At 33.8% G+C, this 17,908-nt stretch overlaps 1 protein-coding gene across 5 annotated transcripts in view; it reads right to left on the reverse strand.

Moving 5' to 3' along the window:
- The window catches only part of Slc12a6 (solute carrier family 12 member 6), a 94,975-nt gene that overhangs the window by 36,509 nt on the left and 40,558 nt on the right, over nucleotides 1-17,908 (reverse strand). For 3 of the 5 annotated variants that reach the window (XM_048793309.1, XM_015480862.2, XM_015480863.2), the window contains one exon: nucleotides 10,911-10,955. The exons of the other annotated variants lie outside the window; for them this stretch is intronic. In XM_048793309.1, coding sequence (XP_048649266.1) covers nucleotides 10,911-10,955 — 45 coding nt within the window. The remainder of the gene's footprint in view (nucleotides 1-10,910; nucleotides 10,956-17,908) is intronic. 5 annotated transcript variants of the gene reach the window in all.

Genomic DNA, 17,908 nt, shown 5'->3' on the forward strand with positions numbered 1-17,908 from the left:
AAATAAAGGTATTGTGTCCATTTACAACAAAAAAAAAATATTTTAAAAAAGTCAAGGGTCTGATGTTTTCTCTCATATGTAGAAGCTAGAGGAAAAAAAGAGGGTGGGGGAATCTCATAAAAATATAAGGAAGATCAGTAGAATATAAGAAGATCAAGGAGGAGGAGGAGAAGAAAAGGGGAGGTACTGTGGGACAAAATTAACCAAATTATATTGTTAAATTGTGTACAAATATATAACAATGAATCCCATCATTTTGCATAATTATGCACCAATAAAAAATCTGAATAAAAAAAATATTGTAGGAAAAATATAAGTGGAAATATGAAAAGCTTGGAAATGCTGCTAAAGCTGGGTAATGGGTTTATGGAAGTTCATTAAGGTATTCCACTTTTCTATACCTTTGGTATTTTCCAAAATAAAAAATTATTAAAAAAAGGAAAATGTAATTTCTTTCTTTCTCTAGTGGCTACTAAATGACACAGTTTAAATGATTACCACTTCTGAATGATTCATTTATTCAATTAAATCAAATATTTATTAAATTTCTATAATGTGCTGGGTGCTATTCTGGAGATATAATAGTGGACAAGGCAATGAGACCCTGCTTTCACTCTGCCTATACTGAAGTCACAGAAGACAGAAAATATACAAGTTTAAAAAGCATTTCAAGAAGTGCTAAATTCAATGAAGAAAATAATGTAACAGGTACTGGGGTACACCATGACTGGGGGGGTTGTGGGGAGGGCAACTTTAATCAAAATCATTAGTGTCTTCTAAAGCAGGCTCTCCAGAATCAAAACCAACCAAGCAACCTATCCCAGATTTATAATATCTGCCAATTTCTGTAGGGTAATTACTCACACATAACCAATTTCAAACTACTTATGTGAATACAGTGAAAATTGTTTTGAGAAGAGATGCACACAACTGTCTATTGTGAGTGGATATGAACAGGATGCAGCACAATCTTAGCATAGGATGGTAAGGGAAAGCCTGCATTTCAGGCAGAGAGAAAAGCAATTTCAAAAGATCTTAAAGCAAAAAAAATCTTGGTAAATTCATTAAACAGGAAGGATAATATAACTGAAGTAGAGTAAGGAAAGGAAAGTGTAGTTAGAAAGGTATGTTGGAGTCAGATCATGTAGTTAGCCAACAGACAGTTCTTCCAAATTCACTTATTGAATAGTTCCCTCCTTTTCTACCTCCTTCCTTCCACCCCAAACACCTGGACTCAAGCGATCCTCCTGCGTCAACCTCCCAAATAGTTGGGACTACATTTGCATGCCACTGTGACACCTGTCCCTCTTTTTCTGATAGATCTATTCTAGAAAATAAACATGAGGGAGGTTGGAGCCAGGAGAGAGTGATATAAGAGTGCGCTATTGTTTTATTTTTTTCATCATTTGGGTTAATACATATGGCTTTTTGTCAAGTAAAAATCTTATAAAGAGGCCGGAAAAATTGGATAAATAATTTAGGATAGCAAAATGATTCAAATATATCAGTATTACCAATAATTATAATAATGTAAACAGACTAAAATTCACTAGTAAAAAATATAAAGATTGATGGATTGGTTTAAATAGCAAAATCCAGACATGGTGTTTATTAGAGACATAATATAAGGACATACAAAACGTTGAAAGTTGAGTTACACCACACAAACACCCCAAAAAAAAAAAAAGCTGGTATAATTTTGTTACTCAGATAAACCTGTGTTCAAGAGAAAAACTTAAAGATTAGAAGATAACTAAATAATAAGGTCTAATTTGCTAAGAAGGTACAACAATTTAAAAACATACATGCATTGTTCAGTTATTAATTTTTGTGCAAAAAATTGCCCCCACATTTATTGGCTTAAGCAATACACACACTTATTATCTCATAATTTGTTCAGGTAGCATTAAAAAAAGATTTTTTTTTTGTAGTGCTGGGATGGGACCCAGGGTCTCACACATGCTAGGCAAGTGCTCTGCTACTAAGCTATATCCCCAATCCCATTAAATGTATGTGTGTGTTTTCTGCTGGGGACAGAACCCAGGGCCTTGCACATCCTAGGCAAGAGCTCTACTCTGAGCTAGATCCCTAGAAGTTAGGCAAATTTTTAGAAATCTGGAAACCTTTTTAAACTGTCACATTACTAATACATATGGACTGGGTTCTACTATCTTTTTCTTTTTTTTTCCCCAGGAATTTTTTTCCTTTTTATATATGCACAGGAATAATAAGCAATAAAAATCTATGTCCCAATAAGTCTAAAAAGAGATTTTTCAGCAAATACAAAATAAAAATTTGAAGTGATGAGAACGTATTGTTTCTTTTTAAAAAAATTATTTATTTATTCTAATTTGTTATACATGATAGCAGAATGCAATTCACTTCATACTATACATATAAAGCACAATTTTTCAAGTCACTGATTGTACACAAAGTATTTTCACACCATTTGTGTCTTCATATACTTAGGGTAATGATGTCTAACTCATTCCACCACCATTCCTACTCCTTTGCCCCCTCCCTTCCCTTTGACCTATCTAAAGTTCCTCCATTCCTCCCATGTTCCCCCCAGCTCATTGCCATTATGAGTCAGCATCCTCATATCAAAGAAAACATTTGGCCTTTGTTTTTGTGGGATTGGCTTGCTTCACTTAGCATTTTATATTCTCCAACTTCATCCATCTATCTGCAAATGCCATGATTTTATTCTCTTTTAATACTGAGTTAATGTTCCACTGTGTATATATACCAAAGTTTCACTATCCATTCATCCACTGAAAGGCATCAAGGTTGATTCCACAATTAGCAATTGTGAATTGTACTACTATAAACACTGAATGTGGCTGTGTCCCTGTGGTATGCTGTTTTTAAGTCCTTTGGGTATAGTCTGAGGAGAGGAATAGCTGGATCAAATGGTGGTTCCATACCCAGTTTTCCAAGGAATCTTCATACTGCTTTCCAGGTTGGCACCAATTTGCAGTCCCACCAGCAATGTGTGAGTGTACCTTTTCCCCCACATCCTCGCCAACACTTATTTTTGTTTGTATTCTTGGTAGATGCCATTCTGACTGGAGTGAGATGATATCTTAGAGTAGTTTTCATTTACATTTCTCTAATTACTAGAATGTTGAACATTTTTTCATATGTTTGTTGACTTATTGTTTATCCTCTTCTGAGAAGTGTCTGTTCAGTTCGTTGGCCCATTTATTGAGTTATTTCTCTGTTTTTTTTTTATTTCTTACATACATGACAATAGTGTAATGAATTACAATCATAATTATCCATTCACAACACCATTTTTCGTAACTCTGTATTTAAAGTATGTTCACGCCAAATTATGCCATTATACATGAGCTCTCTTATTATTATTTTTTGCATTACAATTCTTAATACACCTTTATACCACAATTTATCATATCTCTGATTGTATATAAGGTATGTTGACACCAAATTCACATCTTCATATATGTATTTTGTATAATGATGAGGGTCTCCTTCCACCATCCATGCTATTCCCCTTCTCCCTCCCTTTCCCTCCCACCCCTATTCCCTATCTAGAGGTAATCTTCCTCCCTTGCTCTCCCTCCCAACCCCATTTTGGGAGGGAGAAGACATTTGGCATTTGTTTTTTTGGGATTGGCTAACTTCACATAGTATAATCTTCTCTAATGCCATCAATTTCCCTGCAAATGCCACGATCTTATTCTTTTTCTTTCTCTGTTTTATTTTCATTCTTTCTCTGCCACTCTCTTCCTTTCTGAAATTTTTGGTCTGTTTCCCTCTTATTCCATTCTTTTCTCTAGTTCCTCACTCTATTTCTATCCTTTTAACTATTCTCCTTAAGGTTTTACTTAAGGATATATTTCACTTAAAACAAATTATTAAATGAGACTAAACAATAATGTTCTCCCAAACCACATGAAGACTTTTGAGCCCTTCAGTTCCAACTCTCTTCCTAACTTATCCAATATTGCTATCCAATATTTATAGAAGTATTTTAAACCTCACAAATAAGATAGTAAAATTATTTTATAGGGTAACAATTATTTGTGTTCAAGGTATACGTCTACCATTTCATTTGTTCAGTGCTCTTTGCTGCATTTCAGACTACCAGGCTTTTGGGATCACTTTCCTTTTTTCCTGAGATACATTCCTTAGAATTACTTTAGGAGGAGGTTTCTCAAGCTTACTACTGAATGTTTGAACTAAATAACTATTTGGTATAAGGACAGTCTTATAGGATGTTTAAGAGCATTCTTGGCCTCTACTCATATGCCAGTTGCATCTCCAAGTAGTGACAATCAAAGATGCCTCCAGGCCAAGTGTGGTGGCACATGCCTGTAATCCTAGCCTCTTGGGAGGCTGAAGCAGGAGGACCCCAAGTTAAAAGCCAGCCTCTGCAACTCAGCAAGACCCTGTCTCAAAATAAAAAATAAAAGGGCTAGGGATATGTCTCAGTGGTTAAGCACCCCTGGATTCAATCCCTGGTACAAATCATCATCATCATCATCATCATCATCATCATCATCTCCTGGGGCTGTGGTTGTGGCTCAGTGGTAGAGTGCTTGCCTTGCATGTGTGAGGCACTGGGTTTGAGTCTTAGCACCACATATAAATAAATGGATAAAATAAAGGTCCATCAACAACTAAAAAAAATAAAATAATAAAAAATCTACAAACAGTGGTATTCACCTATAATTGCAACTACTCAGGAGGATCACAAGTTCCAGGCCAGCCTGGTAGTACCTATCTCAAAACAAACAAGTATCTAAACATTTCTAAATATCCTGGGGAGGCAAAATTTCCCCTAATTGAAAATCACTACTTTAGAGCAAGCCTGATTGTTTGGGACATCTGATAAGGCCTTGTACAAAAGTAGGATCTCCGAAAGCCTTGGGCTGCTTCACCCCATTCCCTGAGATTGAGTAGAGAAAAGAGTCCACTTTCCTATTTAGATTAGATCATGACATTTACTGTAGCACAAAAGCATCAATCTTTGGCCAAAGTGGAAGTTTTCTTTTTCTTTTTACTAGATCTTTTTAGTTATATGCACTATTAGGGCTCCTTTTGAAAAAAAATAATAAATGCATGGAACATAATTTACTCTAATTCAGTCCTTTTCCTTCTCCTTCCCCATTTCTCTCCTCCACTCTACTAATCTTTCTGCTATTTTTTTAAATTAATGTCATGTGGATATACACAAAGGTGAGATTCACTGTGGTACATACACACACACACACACACACACACACGAAAGTTAGCTCTGATTCATTACACTGTTCTTCCCTTTTCCTATCTCTCCTCCCATCCCTTCTTAATCCCCTTCCTCCATTCCACTGATCTCTCTTCTATTTTGACGGAATCCCCCATTCACAATTTTTCCCCTAATTTTGTACTAGCTTTGGCATATCAGAGAAAACATTTGACCTTTACTTTTCTGGGTCTGACTTATTTCACTTAGCATGATGGTCTCCAGTTCCATTCATTTACTGGCAAATGCCATAATTTCATTCCTATTTATGGCTGCATAATACTCCATTATCAAGTGTTGATGAGGATGTTGGGGGAAAGCTACACTAATACATTGCTGGTGGGCCTACAAATTAGTACAACTGTTCTAGAAAGCAGTATGGAAATTTCTTAAAAAACATATGGAACCATCATATGTTACAGCTACCCCACTCCTCAGTATATAATTCAAAAGATAAAAAATCAACATACTATAGAGATACAGCCATATCAATGTTTACAGCAGCACAATTCAATACTGCCAAGCTATCGAACCAACATAGGTGCTTATCAACAGATGGCTAAGGAAAATGTGGCATATACCTACAATTATTTTAATTTTGTTCTTATTCCTATTTTGATAATCACAATTTTAGGTCAATAAAAATTCTGTGCACTCTTAGGTTTTCTAGTTTCTGTGATGCTGCTGAGCTTTCTTTCTTTTGTTCCTTTGATAATCTGTCCCTTCTCCTTTGGCTGCTTCATAGTATAGCCTTCTTTAGTCTTGGTCACTACTGTGATGCCAGGAAACAAACCAGATGGTGTGGAACTTCCAGGATTTCTGAGTAATACATAATCCCTAACTCTGCATGAACCAAGAACCTAAATCCATATTCTAGGGCTTTTAGGATTATCTAGAATACTAAGAAGATTCCTTTGGAGGATACTAACTGAGACTGGCCTTGGTAATGTTTTAAATTAAACACTGCATCAGATCACTGTTGTGTTTCATTTTACTATCTAAATAATGCTGATATTATTGAAAAACTACTGTTTTATTGCATAATTCAAATGAAAACAAATAGAAGAACCATTGGTTCTACTGAAGATTTCATATGTCTCTCTCTTTTTTTCTTTTCTTTTGATGCTTAGGAATCGAACCAGGTCCTTGCACATGCCAAGCATACACTCTATTACTGAGTTACTACACTCCATCCATTTAATTTTTTTTTTTTTTTTGCAAACAGGAAAAAAAGTATACCAAACACTCATTTTAAAACATTATTTTGTGGTACTGTTATTTCTACAATGTTCTTTTTGCCAATGAACACACTATATTTGGGGCCCAAGATAAATCTCCCCTAAGTCTCCTGATCTTGTCAAATGGTCTTTGCTGGCTGGAACCAAGCAGTAAGAACATCTAAGCTTCTTTGGTGTAGGTTTGGATTTGACCTAAGCATCTCCACAAAAGGTTTTCTCAAAAAATGCAAGTTATGTTTTTGATTTTATTGTTTGTTTGGATCAGCTACCAAATAAGAGGAATATATTAGGATTAGTTGTTACACATCTTATATTTTTGTCTCTTTTTTCACCCTTGCAGCTTGCTGAAGAAATCATTTGTTCTAAAGAGTTTTTTGTTTGTATGTTTTTTAGTGGTAGTGAGTACTGAACCCAGGGGCACATCCCCAAACATTTTTATTTTTTATAAGGTCCTGGTAAGTTGCCCAGGTTGGTCTTGAACTTGGAATTTTTCCCATTTTAGTCTTCCACAAAGCTGGGATCCCAGGCATATACAACACTGCCAACTGTCCTGGAGAGTTTCTGATGGGCTAGATTTGATGATAGCACTAATGTGATATTGGTTAATGGGTTCTGTTGATTATAGGAAATACCTGTTGTAATTACAACAGAACCTATTAGGTGGGTATAGAGGCTTAAATCACATCATATTCAATATTTTTAAGGAAAAGAAAGGAAAACTACATCATAATGGCATCATAATGGCAATTGTGATTTTCTATCAGGAGGTATATGCCATCTGGTTGTCTTTCCTTTTGAGACATTACTAACAAATGTTATTATTATGTATTAATTTATGAGAGGTAAAAAGGGTGATATTCTATTATTCTTTCCTCACTTATTAGCTGAAAAACTATCAAATAGATATTCCCTTTAATCTGCTACTTGGTTACCCAGTGGTACAGGTAAAGACAGATCCTTCATTTCCTTTATTGACCAGTCCTCAGAATAATGAATTGGTTCACTACAATACTCTGATGGTGACCAATTCATTTAAAAAATATCATTATGAATTAATAAATGTTAATATTGGGTTTGTTTTGAATAAAAAACTTTTTGTATGGGCTGTGGATATGGCTCAGTGGTAGAGTGCTTGCCTAACATACACAAGGCCCTGGGTTTGATCCCTAGCACTGTGAAAAAAACTAAAAAAAAAAACTTTTTCTATATCTCCTTTAATCTGTTAATATAACAAATTATATCAATTGATTTTCAAAATTAAGTCAACCATGCACTTTCAGCAGAAACCTCAACTTGGCATTAGGAGCAATTGAAAAACAATATTGCTTGATTCAGAGTGCAAATATTTTGTTTAGGATTATACATGTATTCATAAGTAAGACTGGCTCATACTCTTCTTAACTTTGAGTATCAAGGTTATGAAAGCCTCAAACTGATTCAGACACTGTTTATTTGGTTTTCTTTGCCTTGAGAGAGACTGCGGAAGACTGGAATTCTTTTTCCTTGAATGTTTGGCAAAACTGCCAGGACTCACTGCTTGTTTGTTTCCTAATGTTTTTTTGAATTGAAAAGTATACACTTACACACACAGGGAAGTTCATAAATTATAAGTATAGAGCTTGATTCATGGTTATAATAGCAGTTTCACCCTCCCATACATCTCCTCAGCCTGATCCTGAGTTTTGCAAGAGACCAGATGAGTCAGTGGGAACAATACCTGCAGTCTTTTGACAGGAAAAGCATTTAGCAGGTCTGGAAGATACAAATCCAATTCAGCAGAAAAGTCTGAAGGACTCTATTATAAATTCAAGTTAGCAGGCAAGGCAAATTTTACCTACTAGACCAACTTATTCTAAAGGAGGTTTTTAGAGAGCTGGGATTTTATACTTACTTACTTACTGTGGTGCTGGGGATCAAACCCAGGGCCTTGCACATGCTAAGCAAGTGATCTACCAATGAGCTACACCCTAAGCCCAGAGATCAGGGAGGTTTTCATTCAAGCAACCAATGCCTTTTCTGAGAAATAATACAATTTTTAAAAAATAGCAAAAAATAATCTTTCATTATTTTGATCAGTTTAGTAATGGTGGAGCTGCATCAACTCCTAACTGTCCATTTCATTTGTAAAAACCTGACCCACCTCTACCTCCTCCTGTCAGGTAATAAATAACTAACTTCTCTGCCTACCAGGTATGTATCATGAACAGAAGCCATTTAATAGTTTAGATGTGCTTTGCACGGTCTGGCAAAAATTCATGAAATTTTAACCATTCTTGATTTAACTGTGAAATTTTTACATAGAGAAAACTAATTTTGATCAGCATAACTATCCATTATAAAAGTATAAAAGGGCCAAGATTTTAGCTCAGTGTAGAGTGCAGGCCTAGCATGTGCAGGGCCCTGAGTCTGGTTCCCAGCACTACAAAACAAAAACAAAAAGAGAATAGTGATATCTCCAATACCCCAAGGCTAGGACTCTAGTGATCAGATTTCCATGTTCATGTCAAAACATTTATTTAATACATATATTCTGGGTGCCTACAGTGTTAAATGCAGTTCTAGCACACACACTCACTCAAAAGAATGAGAGTTAATATTTCACTACCTCTTCTCAATAACTCAAGGTCTCTTAACATAAAAAGAGCAAAAAGGAGTATCTGATTTCTTCAACCAACACTCTGAAATCTCCATAAGCAAACAAGACAAATCAAGTACTTTCCCTACTTTGGACTTTATGGTAACATATTTTCTACAGCTGCACTGCAAATATTCAACCAGCTAAAAGTTTAGCAATATATGAATCAAAAAACTCACACACAAATATACAAACAACTGTTAATATATTAAAAATACTCAACCTCACTCATAATTAAAGTACAAATATAAACTAGAAATGTCATCTTCACCTATTAGTAAATATAAAAACTTAAGACTGGTAACATCAACTTTTGATAATAGACAGCCAAACATTCCTCCATACATCTTATTGGTGGAAGCTTATGATGACTTATCTTTTTGAAGATGTACTTACCTTTGCTTAAGTAATTGTACTGTTAGAAATTTATCCTAAAAATATACTGGCAATGAGATTACAAGGATATAAGTACAGTATCCTTATTGCAACATAATTTATAACATAACACACCTAGAAATGACCTAAACATTCATGAAGAATGAATTGGCTGAGTAAAATTACAGAAAAGGAGGACAAAAGTATACTATCCCACTGTAAACAAAGGAATGAGGCAGATCTCTTTGTAGTGATATGAGATGCCTAAGATAAACTATTAAGTGAAAAACAGTCTATATGATAGAACAGAATAATCTGTAATAATATAACCAAATTGATATAAAAAGGAAAAAAAGATACAATACAAAATTTATAATAATTTCTAGAATTCCAAAGAAACTGTCAACACGAAGAACTTTGGAGAAATGGAGGTGAGGTAGTAGGAAGAAGAGATACTTCAAAAGATCTTTGCTTTCTTTATACCTTTGTATTGTCTGGATTCCTCAACTAGAATATGTCATGTCTTGTGTCTTTATTTATTTATTTACTTATTTTTTAAGTTGTCAATGGACTTGATTTTATTTATTTATATGTAGTGCTGAGAATCAAACCCAGTGCCTCACACATGCTAGGCAAGCACTCTACCACTGAGCCACAATCCCAGCTCGTGGTTTTTTTTTTTAAGTATTTTTTTTAGTTGTAGATGGATATAATACTTTTATTTATTTTTATATGGTGCTGAGGATTAACCCAGTGCCTCACCCATGCTAGGCAAACACTATGCCACTGAGCCACAATCCCAGCCCTTGTTGTTATATTTTAAAAATTTATCAGTTTTGAGATTTTGTGAAATTCTTGTCAAATTATAAGTTTCCTGCTATTTATTTCTTTTTTAATTAACTTTCCTGCTCTTTAAATATGCAATATCCAAAAGAAATCCCTGTACTTCCTTAACTTGTTTCACAGATAACTGAAATAGTAATTTTTATGGATTAGTTAAGACCATGCTATTTATGAAGTACTTTCAGTAATAAACATAAAGTTGTCAAAAGACCAAGAAAAATAACAAAAATGGGTAAAGTAGCTGTGAAGTCCAAGATATTATAAAATATTATATTTTCTTTTCAAAATTTCTTGGAAAAAAGAAGTTGTAAGCTTAGAGTACTTTTTCACCATATACTATAAAATTACTTTTTAATATAACTAAATTGACTTTAGTAATCAATTACAGAAGTCATTTTCTAAAGTTTACCAAGTTGGAAAGAGACACAGCAGGGAAAAAAACTAAAGAGTGAAAAGCAGAAAAGGAGACGACCAAAAATAGAATTAGAGAAGGGAGTAAGTAATGTCTGTTAGTACAAATGGGTAAAAAGGTGACTTTAGAGAGTCAATTCCCATAGTAATACTATACCTAACAGCTGGCTGTGTTCCCCTGTGATGGAGTTCTGATTCGGGTCTGAAAAACAAACAATTGAAAAGAAAAGAAAAAATGAATGATCAAAACAAATAAGTTTTTAAAATTCAGCAACAAAAGTCAACCCAGGAAACAAAAATTAAAAAAAAAAACTTAAACATTAATGAAAGGATAATAAAAACAGAATGAGCTATTATAAAAAATGATCACGGGGCTGGGGATATAGCTCAGTTGGTAGAGTGCTTGCCTAACATTCACAAGGATCTAGGTTCAATCCCCAGCACCACTAAGAAAAAAAAATTAAATAAAAAATTTTTTAAAAAGATCACATTGCTCAAAAAGTTAAATACTGAATTACTAAATGACCTAGTAATTCCACTTCTAAGTATACATGCCCCCCCAAAAAAGTGAAAACAGGGACTCAGATATTATATGACAAAGTTTACAGAAGCATTCTTTCCAAGTCAAAAGGCAGAAACAACCCAAGTGTCCTCCAACAAATGAATGAATAAACAAAATGTGGCATAAACACAGACTGGAATGTTATTCAGCTATAAAAAAGAATAGAATTCTGATATAATCTAACACATCGAGAAAACTTGAAAACACTCTCTAAGGGAAATAAGCCAGACACAAAAAGACAAATATTGCATGATTTAATTTACATGAAAAGAAAGTTTAGTGTTTAATAGAAGTTGGGTAGAATGTACTAAGGAGTGTTATTGCTTAATGAATACAGCTGCTGTTTGGGATGATGATAATTTAGGAAATAGTGAGCAGTAATGGCTGCACACCACTACAGATGTAATTAATGCCACTAAATTGTATACTTAAAAGTGGTCAAAATAGTAAATTTTGCGTTAATTTTACCACAATAAAAAATAAATTTAAAAAATTATCACACAAACACGACCCTGCAAATTTCCACAAAGTATCCACAAAGTAGGATGATTCAGGGCCTATGACATGAGTTACATTTTCTCTTTAATGACAAAAGAATATATTATGAAAACAGCTCAAAGTCAAGGCATAAAATAAAGCACTCATTACTGCTAGAAGGGATGTTCTGATTTTAAACTGGCTTTTAAAACTATTCATTTCAGTAATCTGAAATAAAGCCAGTGGCAATAAACTGAGTTCCTAATGCAAGAGCTATCGATAATCACCATTTAACAACCAACCACTTGCTTATTTTAAAGACTTGAAAAGCATTAAGGGCTAAATATGGAAGAGGCCCTGAGCTCCACCTTCCTCAAAGATTAAATCTCTTGAAACACTGAGGATTACATCTGGCTTCCCTGAATGTGTCTTAGGGAATACAAATAATTTTAGATTGAAGGGGTCTATGAACAATAGGGAAAAATTACATCTTCATTTTCACTAACTTCTAATTGTTTAATATTTTCCGCAATTATGATGTAGACAATGAACTACATAAAAGTACCTATGATTTTATCAACAATAAATATCAGATATTTTGTATCATATTATTGCTGTCTTAGAAAAAATTCAAATACTATTTTCCATGGTCCATGTATGTATTTTATACATAATTAAATCAAATCTAATGCTTTAAAATATGCATCCCAAGGCTGGGTATATATAGCTCAGTGACATAGCATTTGCCTAACATGTGTGAGGCCCTGGGCTTGATTCCCAGCACTGCAAAGTATTACTTAATTAAAATATGCATTCCAGACAAAAAGAAATAATCGGAATAGTTAAAAAGTTCTGTTTTCTGATGTCTGCTGTAGTATACCTTACTACATCATAAAAAAAAAAACCAAGATAGACACCAGATTTCTAAAACTAAAGTTTTCATGGTGTTGAACATTTAAAAATATAATCTCAGAAGATTTTCTTCCTTAATTTGGTTTTGAAAAAGAGGAATTCCAAATTTTCTACTATAGGACGCTTCCCCAAAAACACCAGCAAAAAAAAAAGTTATTGGTTGTTTTTGCACATAAGACTAAATAGGAATAACAATTCTACAATAAGCTGATATATTAGATTCTCCCCCTTCCCATCCTTTGGTAGGGGGAAAAACTATGCAAGTGTATTGGTGGTATGCAAAGAAAGGCAGAAGAAAAAAAAATCATAGAATTTTAGAAATAGAATAACTTTGGTTGTCACCTAGATCTAGTAGTAGATTTAGAGGAAAAGCTGGAGTGGAGTATCATATCATCTATTTTTCCTCTTAAAATTCTACCAACACCCCTTTCTCACGATTTTGATTCCCAGCTATCAGTTAATGGGAATGTCTTATATCTCTTACATGTGCTGGGTCAGAAAATGTTGAAAACTTTTTCTCTTAGTATTTTTGATAAAATGAATGCTTGGGTTAATGGTCAGACACATTCACAGTACTGCTAAAAGAGAAAGGTTAGATATATTGTCCTCTCTTTTTTTTTCCTTTGGCACTGCTGTAGACTGAACCTAGGGCCACATATATGATAGGAAGGTGCTCTACCAATAAGCTACACCCTAGCCCAAAATATGTGTTATGTTCATGCTCCTCAACACTCTATATTTATAATTTTTTTGTTCTTAAACCAAGGACAGCAGCCTAAAACAAGTTATATGGAATTCATGGAATATATTATGGGAATAGATAGCTCAGGCAAAGTAGAATGATTTTAGGGAGGAAAATAAAAATGACTTTATTAGAAAGAATTATCTCCTTCTTTACTATATATATGCATGTTTTCTGAGTTATGCATGCATGATGCATGTGCATTCTTTAGTCAAGCCAGGACTCTTCCTTTGAATAACTTCCTCTATCTAAGTAGAAACAAATCTTTTATGTGATTCCCCACAAATTCAACTTAGCGTTTTGTTTTTCGTTATTATAATTAAAGGCTTTCTGGGCAATCTTTGTTACTTACTTGGTAATTTTTTAATTCTAATTTGTTATATATGACAGCAGAATGCATTACAATTCATATTACACATATAGAGCACAATTTTTTCATATCTCTGTTTGTATACAAAGTATATTTGCATCATTTGTGTCTTCATACATGTACTTAGGGTAATGATGTCCATCTCATTCCACCGTCATTTGAAAACTAGTCTCTAGGAATCCAAAAATCATTCAATATCTTTTTTTTAAGTGAAAATGTCAAATCTGGGAGTGAACAAGTTTATGAACCCACTAGAATGAAACTAGCCATGACTTAAAAAATCACAGTTGGGGCTATTGTGAATGGGGTTGTTTTTCTAATTTCTCTTTCAGCTTCACTGCTTGGAGTATAGGAATGCAACTGATTTATGGGTGTTGATTCTGTATCATGCTACTTTGCTGAATTCATTTATTAATTCTAGAAGTTTTCTGGTAGAACTTTTTGGTTCTTCTCAATATAGAATCATGTTGTCAAGCAAACAGATAATTTGAGCTCTTCTTTTTCTATTTGTATCCCTTTAATTTCTTTCTTATGCCTAATTGCTCTGGCTAATTTCAAGGACCATGTTGAATATAAATGGTGAAAACAGGCATAACTGTCTTGTTCCTGGTTTTGGAGGGAATGCTTTGTTTTTGTCCATTTAGAATGATATTGGCCTTGGGTTTGTAAATGAGTATCACCCACAATCATTTTTTGTATCTATTCTCCAAGGTACTTTTTACAATAGATTTTACAATGTTGAGGTATATTCTTTTTATCCCTAGTTTTTTCAGTGTTCTACACATGAATGGATGATGTATTTTGTCAAATGCTTTTTCTGCATCAATTGAGAAAATTATGTGGTTCTTGTCTATTGATGTGATGAATTACATTTATTGATTTCCTTATGTTGAACCAACCTTGCATCCCAAGATGAAATCCACTGGATCATGGTTCACTGTCTTTCTATTGTCCTATATCTGAACTCTCCCATTTAGTATTTTTCCTGCCTGTCACTGGTAAGGAGACACACAAGTTTGCTTAAGACTGGGAACTGTCCTAAATATTATTCAAAATTACATTTATTTTAACCAAATTATTTCCTGTAATAGGAGTCACGTGCTGATAATATACTTTTACCCTTTGATGACCTTCCCAAACTAAGCTACATCTAGGCTATAACATAACCAGGTTATAATCAGAAGGCCAAGATACTCTACAAATCAAAATGGTAGTTCCAATAATAATAAAAAAAAATAGAGAAACAAAACATATACCTTTTATTAACATCAAGTAGATGCAATCGGAAAAATGAACTGAAAATATTTTCTATAACAGTAAGAATTTACAGTAGTAGTTTTATAAACAGGCATGTGCTTAATTAATACATTTATCCTAGGTAAATGGTAAGGAATGAAGATTTAATTTAGTTTCTTGTCAAGCACCTTGGAGAAGAGAGAGATTTAAAAAATGACTGTGGGTGATACTCATTTACAAAACTACCTTTGTGAAGTTTTTCTGAAGGACTTTAATATTTTTCTTAGATTGTCCATAGGAACAGCTTTTTCAAAAATTCCTTTGAGAATCTCTTCACCTACCATTTATAGTGGAGAATTTGAAGTAAATTAAATGTTAGCCTATGTCTTGTAGCTCAAATTCAGCACAAAAGTCTTGATTAAACCCATTAATTTCATTTAAATAACAATGTCAATTAAGAACATAAAGGCTATAAACATCAGTATATTTACAATATTATCCTATTGACTATATTATCTATACATACAAGTCATTTCAAGATATCAAACACCTAAAATAACTAGCCCTAATGTAATATATTTATAATTTTCCAGATTCCAACTTTTTAAAAAACTAAAGCATCGTTATCCTAAGAAATCATTTTGACTCAATTAAGCAAAGATAATTAAAGATGAAACCCAAAACAACTGACATTATTATTCAATTTACTAGATTCTGCCTCTCTATACAGGAAGATTTTCTAAGTGGGGACAAAAATTGAAATAAGGTAAACTCTAACAAACAAACAAACAAACCCTATATTCTTTACATAACAGATTCTGAACTTACTGCAACGAAACTAAATAGATCCAGAAACACTTACATAATATTATTTTAATGGGGTTGAATGAATGGGGTTGTTTTCCTAATTTCTCTTAGTACTCACTCAGTACTATTTTAAATAAATAAAAATAGAAAAATAGTAATTTTAGGTAAAGTAATTAAGTGATAAGATGGAAATGTAAACTAATGAATAAAAAATTAATAAATCATTAGTTTTTATATTACCCCATAGAGTCAAAAGATCCTTACCTGAAATTTTAATATAAGAGGAATATAGTTTTAAAAAGATATACAGAGGACTCAGGATGTAGCTCAGTTGCAGAGTGTTTGCCTAACAAGTGCAAGGCCCTGGGTTGAATCCCCAGCACTGCAGTTTAAAACAAACAAACAACAAAAACAAAACAAACAAACAAAAACTACTTAACTACTTATGCCAAAAATAGATCATTTAGCTGATATTTATATTGTGGTCCATACTATCTGCCACATCAATGAATTTACGTGTAGACACCTAACCACAGATAGAATAAACTGCTATAGGAGCACAGAACCATGAACTTTACTTTATATATGGTACACAATTACTTAGCACATAAGTGCATATTCCTTAGTATACCAATAGGGATTTAGTGAGAAATGGGGTAGATATGTTAAGTGTTATGGTTTAGATATTAGTGTTCCCCCCAAAAGCTCATGTGTGAGACAACACAAGAACCTTCAGTGGTGAAATGATTGGATTATGAGAAAGCCTTAACTTGAACAGTGAATTAATCCCCTTGTAGGGATTAACTTGGTGGTAACTGTAGGCTGGTAGGGTATTGCTGGAGGAGGTGGGTCTCTAGAGGTTTGTCTTTGGGGTATATATGTAGTGAGCTTAGTGTCTCTGCTTTCTATCATCATGTGAGCTACTTCCCTCTGCCACACGCTTCTAACATGATGTTGTGTCTCACCTTGAGCCCCGAGGAATGGTACCGGCTGTCTAGGGACTGAGACCTCTGAAACTGTGAGCCTCTGAATAAACTTTTCCTCCTTAAAATTGTTCTTGTAATATCTTTTCGTCACAGTAGTGAAAAAGCTGACTAAAACAATAAGTAAACTTGGAAAGTCAATTTAACAGTTAAGTAGGCTTCTGTAACATAATTTCTCATACCTTTCAATATGCTAATGGCTGCCTAATTAATTCCCCCAAAGAATATAACATTAAGCACTCCTAAATGTATATCAGAAAAGATAACTCATTTTGCATCAAATACCTTGTATAGCTAGTCTTATGTGATATACATTTTGGGAAATGTCAAACTAATTAATATCAAGATACTAGGGTTAAAGGATAACTCCCTAGATCCTCATTCCCATTTCGTCACTCACTCACTCAGTACTATTTCCATTAAACCAGTATTTTCTAAATTTGCCTAGTCAAAACAATTATAAAGTATTAGTTATACTACAAATTCCTGGATCACAAAATTAACTGTCATTACTCAATTTCATGGGAGGATCCTCAGATTCTATAGCTTTACCAACAGCCTCAGATGACTACAGCATCTCAGAGATACTGTGGATTGGTTCCAGGAAATAGTAATAAAGTGAATATAACAATAAAGTGAGTCACACAATTTTTTTGGTTTTCCAGTACATATGAAAATTATTTTTACACTATAAGTGTATAATAACATTATGTCCAAAAAACCCAATATACATACCTTAATTAAAATTGCTTTATTGGGCTGGGGATGTGGCTCAAGCGGTAGCGCGCTCGCCTGGCATGCGTGGGGTGCTGGGTTCAATCCTCAGCACCACATACAAATAAAATAAAGATGTTGTGTCTACCGAAAACTAAAAAATAAATATTAAAAAATTCTCTCTCTCTCTTAAAAAAGAATTGCTTTATTGCTAAAACAATGCTAATTGTTATTGAAGTCTTCGTGAATTGTCAACTTTTTGCTGGTAGAGGATGTCACCTCAATGTTCACAGCTGCTGATAGATTAGGGTAGTGGTTGCTTAAATTTCCTTCTTTCCTTCCCCCCCCCCCC

Source organism: Marmota marmota, unplaced genomic scaffold (genome assembly GCF_001458135.2).
Source record: "Marmota marmota marmota unplaced genomic scaffold, marMar, whole genome shotgun sequence".
Classification (NCBI taxonomy): domain Eukaryota; kingdom Metazoa; phylum Chordata; class Mammalia; order Rodentia; family Sciuridae; genus Marmota; species Marmota marmota.